The sequence below is a fragment of the Quercus lobata genome, chromosome 7 (genome assembly GCF_001633185.2).
Source record: "Quercus lobata isolate SW786 chromosome 7, ValleyOak3.0 Primary Assembly, whole genome shotgun sequence".
Lineage (NCBI taxonomy): Eukaryota > Viridiplantae > Streptophyta > Magnoliopsida > Fagales > Fagaceae > Quercus > Quercus lobata.
In genome coordinates this window covers 603,533-620,303 of record NC_044910.1, presented here as the reverse complement: position 1 = coordinate 620,303, position 16,771 = coordinate 603,533, and the positions used below count along the sequence as shown (strand labels likewise).

General features: G+C 35.0%; 1 protein-coding gene across 1 annotated transcript; it reads left to right on the top strand.

Annotated features, from left to right (window-relative positions):
• The first annotated feature begins 5,395 nt into the window (after positions 1 to 5,395).
• On the top strand, positions 5,396 to 11,153 carry LOC115952343. The gene is made up of 5 exons (XM_031069502.1): positions 5,396 to 5,556; positions 6,341 to 6,611; positions 8,093 to 8,198; positions 10,070 to 10,213; positions 10,362 to 11,153. The coding sequence occupies exons 2-5, from the start codon at positions 6,355 to 6,357 to the stop codon at positions 10,620 to 10,622; spliced, it is 768 nt and encodes a 255-aa protein (XP_030925362.1). The 5' UTR covers positions 5,396 to 5,556; positions 6,341 to 6,354; the 3' UTR covers positions 10,623 to 11,153.
• The last annotated feature ends 5,618 nt before the right edge of the window (positions 11,154 to 16,771 follow it).

Sequence of the window (16,771 nt, the reverse complement as noted above, 5' to 3'; positions counted from 1 at the left end):
TCAACCAAGGCATACACAATTAGCACTAAATCATGTGACCCATCTCAAGTATAGAATATGCATATATGACCTCCCACAAAACTTGATAACATAACTTGGAGCTTTACATTTGACTCCACTTTCAATCATAACATTTGATCTTTTTGATCCTTTTGAGACAATCACCTTTCATTGTGAGAGTGATATTTGATATTTCACTTTGATGAGATAGCCTTTGGCTTTTTGAATAAATATTCACTTTAATTTTTGGTCGCTTTCCCTTTTTCCTAGTCGAATACTAGTATGTACGACAAGTTTTTGCAGCTCAATATCTCTTTTTATTTGGAAATTTACATTTGGTGAGTTTTTTTTAGCAAAAACAAAAATAAAGGGCGAGAAGATATATAGACACAAGTCTATGCATGTCTCAAGATCATCATAACCATTCATTAATCATTCATGACAAGTTTGAAGATCTATTTACAATAATCACATAGATTTCAAGATTTCTCCCACAGTGATAAGAGTGCAAAGAAACAAGCTATGCTCGAAAATGCACAAAGCCATTAGCACAAAGGTACAAGGCAAAATAAGTTTTGAGACAAAACTCAACAATGTCAATCAAACTTTTTGATTTTCTAATTTTTATGTAATTTTTGGATTTTTGACACATAAGAAGAAAAAGATTGATCAGAAACAAAAATGACCAAAAGTATGCACAAAAAGACAAACAAACAACCATTAACATAAACAATAAGCAAAACAATCAAACACCGTCACAAAGCATAGGAAGTATTAATGCATGGACATGTTGTAATGCTTATGCATGAGTACCTTTTTTCACCCACACGTCACTTGCGTTTGAGATGATTTCCTTATAGGATTGGGTACGGGAGTTAAGGCTTTCAAACATTCGTGTGAAGCTTTCCAAACAGTTGGTGAATGCATCAATCATCTTCATCACGTTCATCATTCCAGGATCACCATTTTGATCTCTTGATGGTTCACCAGTCCAATTTTTCCTATCATTTCTAGGTCCTCGTGACCTTTAAGAAGTTGCACTATTCATTACTTTCAGCTTTTGACAATTTGGTCGAGTATGCCCTTGAAGTCCGCAATGATGACACACATAATTTGATCTAGGACCTCTTTATGGTCATGGACGAGACTTGGCTCGGGATTCAAACCTGCCCACAGATTGATTATGTGAATTCAACAACCGTTCGTTCTCCACATTCCTCATCTCCTCTATCTTGGGCTTCTCAGTAGTAGGGCCAACATCAACTAATTCTTTGGCCTTTATAAACTTCACTTCTTTAGTGACATTTCCAGATGAGCTACTTCTTCCGGTATATCCCAATCTGAATTTGTATGAAAAGCTTTTTTGAGATGAAATAACATCATCTAGCTTCTTGGTGGTAATCCTCTCTATTTTAGCATTTGCTTGCACAACCTCTTGCTCAAGAAATCTCATTTTTGTGTAAGTTTCTGACAGCTCACCGTTCAGTATTTCTATCTCACATTTGGCCTCCTTATAGCGAATTAGGAGACTTTTATAGTCCTCTTCTGCCTTCTTCATCTTTTTCACAGCTGCCTTTGCCACCCTTGTGTACTCACCCGACCTCTCTAGGAGTGAGTTATAATTGTCTTGAAGATTGGTTTTGTTTTCATCTTCTTCTGCATTTGATTCCTCAACAGCTCCAAATGATTCTTCATCACTATGTACTCCAAGCTCTTGTACAAGCAAATTCAACTCGTCTGAAGACTCAACATGGGCAATAGTCATAAAAACTGAATAATTCCCTTCTCCATCACAACTTTCCTCAGAATCTGAGTCGGATGAATTTGAGTCACTCAATGCCGTGGCATACACTTTGCCTTTCGATTTTAAATAATTCGGATATTCTTTCTTAAAGTGTCCATGTCCGTTACATTCTAAACAAGTGACACCTTGTGTAGATTGAGATTCTTTTCCATCTTTCTTTTTGAATTCCTTTTTCTCCCTTCCTGAACTTTGGAATTTTCCTTTATCATCAAATTTGCCATTATTCTTGAATTTCAAGAATTTTTGGAAATTTTTTACAAGGTATGCAACATTTTTGTCAACCACATCTTCTCCCGATGAGTCATGGTCTTCTACCTTCTCATTAATGGTCTTAAGAGTAAGAGATTTACTCTTTCGTTGATTTGGCAACGACATTTCATAAGTCTGAAGAGAACTAACCAGCTCCTGGATTTTGATGTCATCAAGGTCCTTGCTCTCTTCAATCGCTGTTACTTTGGCACGCAATGATCAAAGGATCTTCCTTACAATTTTAGAATCCTCCGTTTTCTCTCCCAAATTGAACTTGCTTACAATCACCTTATTCAGCTTGCTATAGAAAGAGTCAAAGGACTCATTCTCACTCATTTTTAACTCCTCAAATCGAGTGGTTAGCATCTGTAGCTTGGTGTCTTTTACTTTCTTTGTGCCTTCGTAAGTGGTCTCCAATATCTCCCATGCTTCTTTGGCAACAGTAATGTGAGAGATCCTGTGAAATTCATCTGGAGACACACCACAGAAAATAGCATTGATTGCTTTACTGTTAGCATTAGATGTAGCGAGTGCTGACTTATCCCATGTGGATTTGGCTTCCTCAGGCCTGGTCCAACCTATATCAACAACATTCCAAACTGATTCATCAATAAAACATAGAAATGCTCTCATGCGAACCTTCCAAAAAGCATAATTACTACCATCAAAATATGGAGGTGCATTTAGGGATTGAGATCAATCTATCTCAATAGGGAGTTAAGGATCACACAATGGTAATGAAACCACTAGAAGTGTATCCGCTTTGATACCAATTGAAAGTTCAAATAGTGTAAAAATACCCTTGAACATTTAGACCCCCAATTTACAAATTAACCAATTCAAGTTTTATGTCAAACAACTAGTGTGCGAAAAATGAACAAAAGCTATAAAATAAAATTGGAAAACTATCTAAGCCAAATTAAAATCATAACCCACAGCAGATAATAAAAGGCAAAGATAAAAGGGAAGGAAAATGCAAACACAAGGACAACATGCGATGTGTTATCGAATAGGAAACTGAAACCCTCGGCGTAAAACCTCTCCGCCGCCCTCCAAGCGGTAAACAATCCACTAAAAAATATAGTTGGGATACATGGACAGTAATAAACCCTCCAAGCCTAATCTACCCAGTGCACTTAAGCCCTCCAAGCTTTTTGCTCCAACGAGATTGCGTCGAACCTATTTCTTTTCTAACTTCCTTGATTCTGCTACTTGACCATAGCATCAACCAATGTAAATTGGTTTCTTCCTAACTACTTCCCATAACACCAAACAACCCTCTCACAGTAATGGAAATGGTGAGGAAAAGGTTTTGGTAAAAATGCCTCTCAAGGATTTGACAATGGAGAGGAAGAAAATTGAGAAATTTGAAGAGACTCTTATGTAAAGGTTGTAGATGAATTAATCTTGTTTTACTCTAGGGTTTCTCTCTCAAAATTCTCTCTGGAAACTCTTTTTCTTTTGTGGGTATAAGGGGTATATATACTAGGGTGAGAGAGGAATGTGAAACGTCAGGTTTTTCAAAACAGGGCTGGCTCGCGGCTTGGCCTCGCGACTTGACTAAGTTGCGAGATCCAGTCGCGAGATAACCGAATGGCCAATTGTCCTATTTTGTCCTGTAGTGTTCCAGCTAGCATGACTGTTCAACTTCTGGCATGCTTGGCACGTGTGCTGTATCTGGCGGCTTGCAGCCGTGAGTCACCCGCGAGATCCAGCCGCGAGTCTTTGTTTTCTTGCACACTCTTGAGCATTCAACACTCTATCTCACTCACTACCTTTACAACAAACCCACCTAAATACAGGGTTACTAAATGCTGAAATACAAGCAAATTTGGTACGGAATAAAGCCAACAAAATGGTTGATTAAATTCAACCTTACATTTATTTCTAAGAATCTATGTGCACAATTTAAACACCCAAAAGGCCAAAAGCAAAAAATCAAATAAAAAATAAGAATCGAGGCCTTGGAGAGGGAGGACCCAAGTGAGGTCAATTTTGTCGCTAAAGTCAGTCTAAACAGTTGATTAAAACAAAGGGCTTGAGGGGAGGGTAGAGGGAAGCTAAGAGAGCGAAGTTAGGCGAGTGTTTTTTTTTTTTTTTTTAAACATTGGAACCACATTTAATGAAGAAGAGAGATTTTCACTAAGAGAAGAGAGTAACAGTGGTATATGAAACTAAGCATACGAAGAAGGACAGGAACAAAGAAGAGTGTGATTGAGAAGGTAATGAGACATGTTTCATTGTCTAATACTTGAAAAAAAGGACATGTATCATCGTGCATGCATCCTCTACTTGTTGGGATCCAATTTTTATAATGTTAGCTTTTTCACAAAACGTGAGTCTATGAATAAAGCCCAAGACCCAATGAAATTTGGGCCTTAAGAGTAGAAAATGTAAGTCCAATGCATATAGTGACATGTTACTATACCAAATATGCACTAAGGGAAAGGGCAAATTGGTAATTGCACTCACACCTTCAAAATTGGCAATTAAATTAAGACACGTGGATGCACAAGAACCAAGTACCATGACACCTAACAAGTTCCACTAGTTCCAAACCCTTTGTATAAAATGATTAGAGAAATGGGAAAAAACCCCAAAAGTTCACAGGGCATTTCAACAAAGAGAATGGAAGAGAGAATATGGTGGAATGGAAAGAGACTTCTCAAGAGAATATTCCCGGGTGAGTAAAGTAAGGAGAGAATTCTCAGGTGAGTAAAGTAAAGACTAAGGAGTTCACCATTTTGTATTCCAGACATACAAAGGAGGTTTGACCCATCATTATCAAGGTTCAGGGAGCTATGATCTCCTTCTTAACAAAAGCCCATACTAGAAATTGTCTAATAGTATCAAGACACACGTTTAAGGTGTAAAAAAAGAACAAAATTCTCTTCATATAATATATAATTAGATGGTTTTTCCTGTGTTGGATGTTTTTGTGTCTCTGATTTCTTTTTTAACCAACCAATTTTCTATTTACATAAAACTAAATAAACAAAGAAAAAAAAAACACAATTAATTAGTTTTTTAATTTTTTTTCTTTTTTGTTTTGGTCAAACGAAACGATACAATAAAAAAACAACACAACCCGAGCTAGAACTAAAAAATCATTATAAAGAATTTTTCAGCTCTTGAAAATTGAAATTCAATCAAAGAGAGACTCTCATCACTGGCCCCACAGCTCTTTACTCTCACACAATGAAACTCACGGTTCTCTTTATATCTTCAAAATAGGCTTCTTCTTTAACAAACTTGGGCCTGGGCTTGATTTTTAAGCCCATTGAGCTCTATATATATATATATATATTTTAATTTTATTTATTTATTTCCTTTTACACAATACACATACATATATTTCTGAACAGTGAACCCTGACCCTGATTCCTAATTGAACTCTCTCTCTCTCTCTCTCTCTCTCTCTCTCTCTCTGAGCCAAAATCCCCAGTTGGGACGCACGCTGTATCTGTCGCCCTCAACGAGCCTTAACCATCTTTCTTGCTTAGGTACTCCTCCGCTCTCTCTTTCTCTCTCTTTCTCTCGATTGTCATTTTTTTTTTTTTTTAATATATGCTATAAATTATTGTTGCATTTGAATCTTTATCAGTAACTTTCCAATGCTGTGTTCTGTTTGTTGAGAAATTTTAGTACCAGAAATTCTAACTTTTTTGGTCTCAAACAATATTTAGGAAGCCATGTATGAATACGTGACTTGAGTAGAATAGAATAGAATACCCAATTTGGATAAAATGATAACATGGGTTCTCTTGATTTTGCGTTTTTATTAGTTTCTTTGCTTCCAGATGGAGCAAACATAGAATTGCGGCTTTAGGTGGTTGGTGATTTGGGTGGAGACAAGTTGTTGGGCGGGGAGGGAGGGATGAATGTTATCTTTCTTTCTGCAGCCTGAAAATATTTTCATGCCCCTTTTCAGTCCTTAAAACAGTGTTTTGCTGCCCCAAACACTCAAAGTTGAGCAAAATGTTTTACAACAAAACAAAGGCACTTTAGTATTTGGTTTGTATAGGATGAATTAGACAGATTCACTTTATAATTATCAATATCAATAATCCAACCGTTTTCAAATCCAAAGCCCAATTTCTTGTTGGCAAGCACAGTATGAGAGGTTTTATGCTCAAACTTATAACCCACAATTCTCAGTTTAGTTTGCCTTGCAATTTGTTAATACAGAGTTTTGGCTGTTTTTGAAGTTTTTTTTTTTACTATCAAAATTTATAATGATATGTTTGAGTTATTTATGTCTAACTGTAATCATTAATCCCTTTGAAGCTATTGCTGTTTTAATGGAGGGAGGAGACAGCTTGTTAGATGCCATCTATGGAGAGGATAACTTAGAAGGCATTGATGATGTTGAGATGCTTGATGTTGAAGAAGGAGAGTTGGTGGAGCCCAATTTACATAATGAAAAGGGAAAAAGCAGTGGTGGAGATGTCAATTTAGAAATTCAAGGATCTCAAAGTAAAAATCGTGGGCTTCGGGCCAGAAAGAAGAAGAATAGGAGAAAGAAGGGTGGCTCAAGGCCAGTTACAGACATAAACAGGTAATGTTCTGCTAAAGTTGGAAGAAATGGTTTTGCTTTCTTTATATTAATGAAACTTCTGTCTATATTTAGTTACTTCTTGTACATGGCTCCTTGATTCACGTATATGTTTATAATATAGAATTTCATAATTCTAGTAAGCTTTTATGTCATTGCATATTGATTAAAGTATTATAGATTTGTTTCAATTTAATCACATCACTTGTTCAGTGTTGTTCCCTTTGGCATGTGATGCATGATGACCAAATAATCTTGGCTACCTTTGTCTAATTTGTTTAGTGTTTTCAAGACTCAACTGCAAAACAATTCATTTATAATCTAATAGATATGCAATTTTTCTTCTTTGCTCCTGTTTTCATATGATGGAAGAATGTGTTATCCGCTCTCTCACTTATGTTATCTGACTTAAGGTTTCCTTAGGGAATCTCCAATAGATAAGGCAAAGCCTACTTTTATTTTTATTTTTCTCCCAAATTTGGAGAGCTAGCCAAATATGTTGCTCCAACAGACTTGCTAGTTGCTATCCACTAGGAAAATTTTGTAATTGCTACAGTCTCTCCAAATGCGGAGGACCAATGTAGCTCTCTATGCTCATTTTCATCCATTATTTTAAGGTAAATTTCACTAAGAGTCTAAGACCCCCTTAAATTTTATGATGTTGCAATTAGAACCCCCTTAATTTATTTTTTTCACCAATATGGTATGGTAACTTTGATACTGTACCAAATAAACCCCTTCTGTCAACGCCTTTTCAATGTCCTAACAAAAAGATGATGTGGCAGCACAGGATTTAGAAAACAAAAAGCTTCAAGCTTTATTATTTTCTTCCTCTTATCCTACATTTTCTCAGCAACCAAACACAATTCAAACACAGACTTGATATAAAAAAAAAATTCACCTTCAGAATAGAAAATTTTCCAAGCAAGCTCAATGCCTGAGAAGTTGCCATTCAAGAAAAAAAAAAAAAAATACTATTAAAAAAAAAAGCAACAATGTACTTTAGAAACCCACCTCCAAAACAACAAATCAAGCTCGAAGTTCCTGAGAAAATCAATCCCAAAAAACGTAACAATAGAAAATTGAGCTAGGAACCCCACCTCTGGCAACACCACCACCACAACAGTCGCCACACACAAACATGTCATGAAATGAATCATAAAAAATCAAAGTACAGTTTGCAATTTCCAATTTCCACTAAACTCTCAAATCTACAATCTCAAAGATCAATGTGATTCAATCTAAAAAGCAAAAAACAAGAAAAAGGCTACCAATGGAAAGGTGGCTAGCTCAAATAGATAAGTTAATTTTTAGATAAAATTTGGCTCACTTGTTGGAGAATCAGAGATGCTGTTATATGCAATAAACTTTGCAAATGGTGTAACAAATTTATCAAGATTTTTTAATTATTTTGTGCATTCAGTTTAGAAGGATTTTTAGTAGCTCATGCTTTGGTCCTGAAATTTCTTAACTTTCCCTTGCAGGTTTGTGTTAGATACGTGTAGGCGTTTGAAAGAGAGAAAATCATACATGGTATATACGGCTGTAGGTTGTTTGGGAGTTTCTGCATTAAATGATCTCGTCAAAGAGGTAATATACCTTTCATGCAATCTAGTGCTTCATTTTAAAATGGTTTCTCTGAGTTAATTAAATTATTTGTCTTCAAGGTTAATTACATAAGAGACACTACATTCTAAAACTTAACCCTGATATTATTGTTTGTTATTATTTGCCTTGGTATAGGCAATGTGGAATTATTTTCGGCTGGTTTCATTGTCTTCTTCAAATATTGAGTATGGTCCCCATTTGATTATTTGCCTTTGCTAGGTTCTTGTTCCTTTCAATCTTCTTCCCTCAGCTGTATAATTTTTATATCCATCCTTCCCTTGGTTATATGCCTTCGATGGGGTTCTCATTCCTGGCAACCTTCTTCACTTGTCTATATAATTTTTATATCCATTCTCTTCTGACTCCTTGAATACCGCTGGACCTTGTAATTGTTATTGGGTAAATGGTCTCTGCACTTGAGCTGCTTTGTGGATACCCTAAACTTCATTTTACTTCTTGAGCCATTTGCCTCTTCTTCTGGTGCTTCTTTAGATTGTAATATTAAGGGGAAAATAAATCCTTCGGTTTGGAGTTGACGAATATGATATGCTTGCTTCTTGTGAGGAAAGGTGAGAATTTTGGTTGTGCTTGAATTTGGACCAGCCTAGGGTTGAAAATGCTTGCTAGCCAATCTATTTAAGACCATACAGCCTTTCGTAGTTTCTGATGCTCAATATTGTTTCCCTACCCTTGCAGATTTCTCTTGCAGAAGCCATTTTGCTCATTTCAGTCATGTGCTCTGAGCTGTGATGTCCTCTGGCTGAAACACTTCGTGATTTGCTGTTTGTGTAGGTTGATGTCTTTTTTTTCCCCTTGTTTTATCAGTCAGTATGCATGTAAAAATTAATTTCTCATGATAGGATTAAATATATTTGATATTCGTTTTTTGATTGAGAAACGTGTCAACCGAGTTTGCAAATCAGAAATTTCTCAAGTGAACCCAAACTTTTTTTAATAAATATTTAGACTGAATTACTAATAATAAATAAATATTTTAGACTGTTAATTTGGAAGATCACCATTTTTTGATTGAAAGCACGTGTCAATCGTGTTTTCTAGTCAGAAATTCATAAATTTCTCAAGTGAAACCACAGATTTGTTTCATAAATTTATTATAGACTGTTCATTTGGAAGATTTTTTTTAGCTGATCATGTGGGCATCCTATTACATATTGTGTTATTCTTTAGGCTGGTAATTTATTTGTGTGTTAATTGTTTTCTTCTTTTTCCTTTTCCCTTCTCATTTGTTCATTATGTACATTCCATTGAATCTTCTACAATGTGATTGTAGCAACTGTTTAGAAGAAGTGAGGACTAGATAGACCATTGACTTAGAGAAAAAGATCCTTATAAATCAATGGATTTAGGGTTTTCCCGAAGTTGCTGTGTGTTTGTGTGTTTTTCAAGGCTAGTAGTGTGTATAAGTTGGAATAGGAGTATGAATTTACATTATGCACGTTACATATGAATTTACATTATGCACGTTACATGTTATGCTGTGCTTAGGCAATGGCCTATATTGAAACATTGCCTAGCCTTGCTCAATAGCTTTTGGTCAATCATGATTGAGTGCTATGCAGGGACAGCTGACTGAAATTTTCTATCATTAACAATGTAGAAAGAGGGCATATTTTACCTATTTTACAATGTAGAAAGAGGGCATATCTTTATTGAAGTAATTAAATCTTATAACTAGTCTGTATGTATTTGCGATCTTGATTGCTTGTAGGTATTTAATACTTGAGGAAAGGGTCTGCTGACTCTTAATATTGTTACAGTCGTTCTCTTTTACTTTCCCCCAGTACATACCCCTGTGCAGTTCAGTCATCTTTTACTGATTGTGAGATTTTCAGGTGGATGCAATTCAGGCTTGTGGAGGTCAGATGACTGCTGATGGCAGCCGCAGTCGAAATGGTGGTGGCATATTATGGAATATCATCAAAGCACGAGAACCAAAAGCCTACAAAGAGATAATGAAAAAAGTGCAGGAGTTTGAGGCAAATAACCTTCCTTTATGTCATAACCTTCTTTCATTGGCTGCATTTTATTATTCCCAAATATAAAATTACAATATCGCAACAGCTTTCTTAATGATTTTTGAAGTGAATATAAAGTGCTGACTTTTTTTTTTTAATCATTATGCAGAAGCAATTCAAGCCACCAAATAATAGACGAGGAGGGGAGCGGGAGCCAAAGAAGGAAGGTAATTCACTAGGAACCACCCATTCATTTGCAGAAGGTACTCCTGCCACTTTTTCAGATAATTCCCAGCCAATATCTCAGATGCAAAATGAGCAGACAAATACTAGTGGTATTGAACGAGTGTCTGTTCGTGATAGACTAAGGATCCCAGTCTCTTACGATGATGACCTTCTTGGAGAGGATATGAAGGGTGATGCAGCTTGATTTTTGGATCGTACAAACTTTATATGGCTTGGTATTGTAGGTTTCATTCCCAGATGAGGTGCCAGATTATTTTGGTGTTTATGCCATAGTTGGAACAAAATGTCCAACCCATTTCCATTTGGGTGGGGATGGGGGATATTCCTTGTTTTGTACAAGAGAGGTTGCTGCAGTATTGATGATATTGGATTTTGTTTTAAAAGAAAATTTCCAATAGAATCTCAATTAAAGAATGATACTAATCACCATTTTTTTGTGATTTATTCATTGTTTTATACCCACTAAGCCTTTTTGATGGTGGATTGTTCGTGATTTATTCAATTGATTCTCTTGCTACTCTTTGTTATTTTGGATGAATATATATTATATTGTTACTCAACAAGTACTGAAAGCAGTTGTTGTGTATTCCTTTTCCACTCAACTAGTTTTGTTATCCTCAGTTGTAGCCCGGATTGTACAGTTTCAGATAACCCAAGATTGTGCCAAGGACAAACCATACCAGGAATGGCCATAATTAGAGGAAGAAAGGCTGTTAGTACTGGGCAGGGGCAAAACTTAGCAATGTAGTTGTTATTCCTTTTCAATTCTTATTGGTAAAGATAATACTATTGGTGTTGCATTTGTCAATGTGGTTGTGTTTGAATTTAATTGTGGAATTTCACCCAAGTTTTAGAACGCAGTGAAGGTTAAGACTTAAGGCCTGGCTTTAAGTGGGTGATCAACTGGATGTCAGTAACTCCATTTTTGGTGATTGGCCCCTTCCTATAATTTCATTCTTAAGCAATCTCTAGTCAAATAAACACAAACGTGATTCCCCCGAAACTAACTAAAAACACAAATACAATTAGTCTGTTTTTGGATGATCACAATTTAAACCAATACAACGATTCCTTTTTGTTTACCTCCTAACCCGAAAACTATAATAACTATAAACAACTTTTGTCATCAGCTCTTGAAATCCTATCCAACAGTTAGCTCCACACTCTCACTCTCACGGTTCTCTTTAATCTGCTTATCCTTTCTTTTGCAAGTTAGGCCAAGGCTTGATGGGCTTGGTCAAGAAACGAGCCTGCAATCAACCATCTCCCGTACTATCCAAGGGAGAAGTCTAGAGGGGTTGTTTATTGGCCTATTGCGTGATTTGTTTGCTAGGAGTCACAAGAGTGTGCACATATTTAGTGTTTATTTGGCAATAGTTTATCTAATTTTTTGATGAATTTTTTTTGTTAAAAGTACTTAAACTTTGAAAAAGTAAGAAAAAGCAGAAAAAAAATGAGGTTTTAAAAAACTGTATATAAAAACCAAAAATTAAAAGCTGAACCTAATATGAAACAAGCTCCTAATAAAAAAAAAAAAAAAAAAACCAACATTCTTTGATAAATAAGTTGAGATCTTACAAGAATGATCAGGCTCTTTTGGCTAAGGCATCAGTATTTGCCCAATATCATTACTATAATTCTGTTACAAGCCCCAATATATACAACCATAACCACCTCCACAGTGTGGAACAAACATAACCAACCCTAATTCAATTATACCAGACCCTGACACGTGTACACAGACTTAGCAACTAACTCCACCCTCAAGCTACCTGCAGTTTTGCCTATACTACAGGTCGTTTACCAGCAGCTTTGTCATCCTATGCCTTTACAACTTGATCACGGCAGAGGAAATTTTTCAAGAGAGTCATTGCCATGATAAATACTGCTGCAGCGACTGTAACACAGGGGTACTTGTACAGCAACGCCATGGCTGATTCCAAAGTCAATGTTGCGGCAACTTCAAAGATTGTGTTGTATTTGGCAGGCCTAAGCAAGATGATTATAGAGAGGGCATTGACTGTAAGAAGTGCAGAGGCTAGTAGCCCTGCAATTTCAGAGAAGGCTTGTGATCTATATGGGGCCACAGCCACAGTCACAGCAACTGCTGGGTTTGGTGCTGCTCCATCAGAAGAAAGGCCAAAATAATGAAGCCCTGTTCCAGAACTGAGAAAACAGATTGTAAACATAACCAAATAGCCCCCACACGATTTGAGAATGAAACACCCTTTATAATTTTCAAGAAAAGCGGTGCAGCAGCCAGGGTGTATGAGCAAAACTTGTATGGCTGCGGAGAGGGTCACCCCAACAAAATAGTAGATGATGTGAGCATAAGTGCCATGAATTCCAATTGTGTAAGCATAGAATTGGCTTTCGGTAAATATGCTTAAAGCACACAGAAAGCTTACCAAACCAATAAACAACCAGAACCTCCGACCCCAGCTCACCTGGGTATTACTATTAGCGGAATGTGCGTTGGGTGTAGCCACAGTGATACTCAGCACCGTATTATGCTCAACTCTTGTTGGCAAGAGTTGATCAGAAGGCGCTTTCATAGAGACAGGATTCATGAGAAAAATACACAGGCTATAGAAAGAGATTATGAGGGTGTTTGGTCATTGATTTCAAAACATATTGTTCAGTGTTTAAACACTGAACAATATTGTTCAAAAACAAAAAAAATATGTTTGGTAAACCATTCCGTAACAGGGGTGTTTGAAAAATATTGCTCAAAACATATGTTTAAAACAATAGTTTTTGAAATCAACAACAAAAACTATTGCTGAGTGGCAGTTTTGTAATTAAGTTGAACAGTATTAAGGTCCACCAGTCAGCTTTTTGAAAGAATGGTCTCACCCACACAGACACAACCGGCAGCATTTAAAAAATATTTTATATTTATTTTGTACTTTACTGATTTAAAAAATATTTATTTTGTACTTTGTTCAGCTTTTTTTTTACCATCTAACACACACATACCAAACACATATTTTATGTTTTTGAACACTAAAACATGTTATTTAAACCATGATACCAAACATATTTTTTTGTTTTATAAACACTAAAAACATGTATTTCAATAACACTTTTTAAACTACAATTTTCACATCTTTTTAAACAATAATTTTTGAACTCTATAACCAAACCGGCCCTAAGGTTTGGGCTATGAACTTGGGTTAGTTATACAAACTCTTCGCCCTTAAGCCCCAAGGCATGAAAATGTTTTTTTTTTTTTTTAATACAAACTCTTCGACCTTCTTAAGCCTTAAGGAGTGAAAATGAAATTTTGTTAAAAAAAAAAAAAAAAAAGAAGAAACTCTTCGCCCTTAAGCCTTAAGGAGTGAAAATGATTTATTTTTTAATACAAACTCTTCGCCTTAAGCCTTAAGGAGTGAAAATGATTTATTTTTTAATACAAACTCTTCGCCTTAAGCCTTAAGGAGTGAAAGAAATTTCTTTGACTAAGAAATGAAATTTCCACCCAAATGGTCGGTGCACATTAGTAAAAAAGTCATAGCGTTAAGCTTACAAGCAAAGAAGAGACTCTACCCGGTGAAGCTGTTAAAGCTCTAAATGAGGTGAATGATTGATATACATTAAGCTTAATGATAATAAAAATAATGTATTACCATTTTTTTTTAACTTTCTCTCAAATTTCTATAAGTTGTAATAAATAAATTATAAATTTCTATTCAATATTAAGACTAAAAAAAGACTTATAATAATGAATAACTATTTTTTATTTTTAAAATAGTTATTCATAAAATATAGTTATTTGAGTAGTGTCTATTACAATGTATAGTAACATTCCCTATGATCTCGCTAATTCTTGTTACATAGCTTGTTATACATTGTTCTATATACATTCTATCAAAACATAAAACACAATTTCAATTGTGTGTTCTGTATATATAATATGTAACTATCACTACTTAAATAAAATTGTCTTACAAGAGTTGCGCCTTAAGGAATAAATCTCAAACATTAGTGCTTGATTTGGCAAATGTCTTGTAAGTTTTCAAATTAGCTTTTCCCCTTCCCCTGTGAATAAGTTATAAAAAAATAATAACAATAATGATTAGAAAAAAGAAAAAATAAAAAGAGAGCAAATGTCTTATTTTTCAATTGTTTAGGCATAATTTTGATTTTAGGGGAGCTGGGCTTTGGTTGGGTTTAATTTAGGTAAAGATGCTGGACTTGGTTTTAATCAGGATCTGTTTCGGTTTACTGAGCTAGGCTAGAAGGGTTTTTTTTTTTTTTGAAGAACCGGCTAGAAGTTTTTTGGGGCCTAAATTTCAATAATAAAAATTCAATCCATTACTTTTGAATTGGATTGGATTATTTCTAAATAAAGTGAGTGAATGGCAATATTATATATAATAAGTCATAATCCGTTTGCTAAGTGAATGTTTACATAGCTGCCAATTCCTAATGTATAGCCATATTTTAATTGCGTCTAAGATTTTAACAATGATCAGTTATTCACTAAAATAAAAATATATAATTTTAATAGTAGGATGCAAATATAAGATTTTATAATGCAATCACAAAGTTAATTAGCATGATAAACATAAAATTTATGTTTTATTTATTGTGATAACAAATTTGTCTACACATTCATTTAATTTTTGTGTCCTACTTTTTTTTATAGGTTTTTAAATATCCAGATCCAGATTTTTATAATTAGAAATTTAAATGGAAAAAGAATTACAAAAAAGATAAATACCATGCACAATTTGAAATTATAACAAAATAAAATTTTGTCCAGCTGATACATAAGACTAAGTTGGACATAGTTTATAGTTATACTTTCTCAAGCTGTACCAAATAAAATAAAATTGAAAGAATAGATAGAGCAATAGCCACCTGATTTATCAAATGCATTATTGTAGCTTCGCTTACCCAGATTGTGTCACTAATTTCAACCTTCATAAATAAATGTAAACAGAAATACTTAAAATCAAATCAAATTAATTAATAATAACTACCATCAATCATGTATAAAACATGAATTATAAAAATAAAAAAAATAATAAAGAACAAATAAGAGAGAGGGAAGAGGTTTGGGTGGCAATTGGCTTTGCATGGTTGCAGCCACGGCAGCTTATGGAGTTATGGTGGCCAGTTGGAGTGTGGACCGATTTTCGTATTTGAATGAGGAGGATGGTTGGCAATGGGAATTTGTAGTTGTTTCAAACAACTGAAGCCTCATTTATTTAAAAGTTTGACATGTTTGAGAATCGGTTGCTTTTCACTTTTCAGAGTTGCTTTGCTTTACATAGAAGTTTTCTTTGCTTCGCTTTATTATTTTATTTTAATATTCTTTGCTTTGCTTCTTAGCAGCTAAGTTTTGGATGGGGTCTTCAAAAAGCAAAATAGATGAGATTTAGCCCCCATCACATCTATATCTAAAAAATCTTGTTTTTTTTGAATATGAAGGGATAAAAAGCCATCGCAATTGCCGGCAATATTAGGCCCACGAAAGGCACAAAAAAAAAGGGGGTAAATTTGTCATAAAATGGATACCTAGATTTACTATTTTTATATGTTATTGTTGTATTATCATTTCTATTGTTATAAGGATATTTTATAATCATTATTTATAATTGACTAAAATGTAAAATTGATCCTCTAAGTTTCAGTTTTTGTTATTTCAGTCCTTTATGTTTCAGTTTTGTCATTTTAGTCATTTATGTTTCAAATTTTGTCAATTCAATCATTCGTTACCCTTCAATTAAGTGTTGCCGTTAATTAAACCAAATTGACGTTGATTTTTTTTTCTTCCTTAATTTCTGAATTTTACTAAAATACTTTAATTAAAAAAAAAAATCTAAAGGGAACGACGATGTTCCCCTGCCTCTGAAAATCAAAAACATCACCGATACCCTATTTAGCTATCCTTAACAATCCGACTAGCTAAGAAATTTTGGGGGAGAGAAAAAGGGGGAGAGAGAGAGAGAGACTGCGAGATCTAGACCGAGAGAGAAGAGCGTGGGGATGGACCATTCAGCGGAAGAGATGAAGTTGCTCAATATAGAGGCGTTGAAAATCGGGGCTTGGGAGGATGATGCGGCGGGTTCTTCTGGTGTTGTCATTTTCGATCTCTGGACGAAGTCTACGGGGGACGTGGAAGCTCTGCAAATGGCGGAGGCGGAGGATGCCATGGTTTTGGTTTAATATCAGTGATTATGCAGTTTTGGTTTAATATCGGCGATTATGCCGTTCATGAGCCACTTCATTAGCTACCCAGGAGAAACTTCACAAATTAAGAAACTTAGCTAACTTTAACGAGACTCGTACAATGGCAGAGATTTTCCTGCACATGTTGTTGGC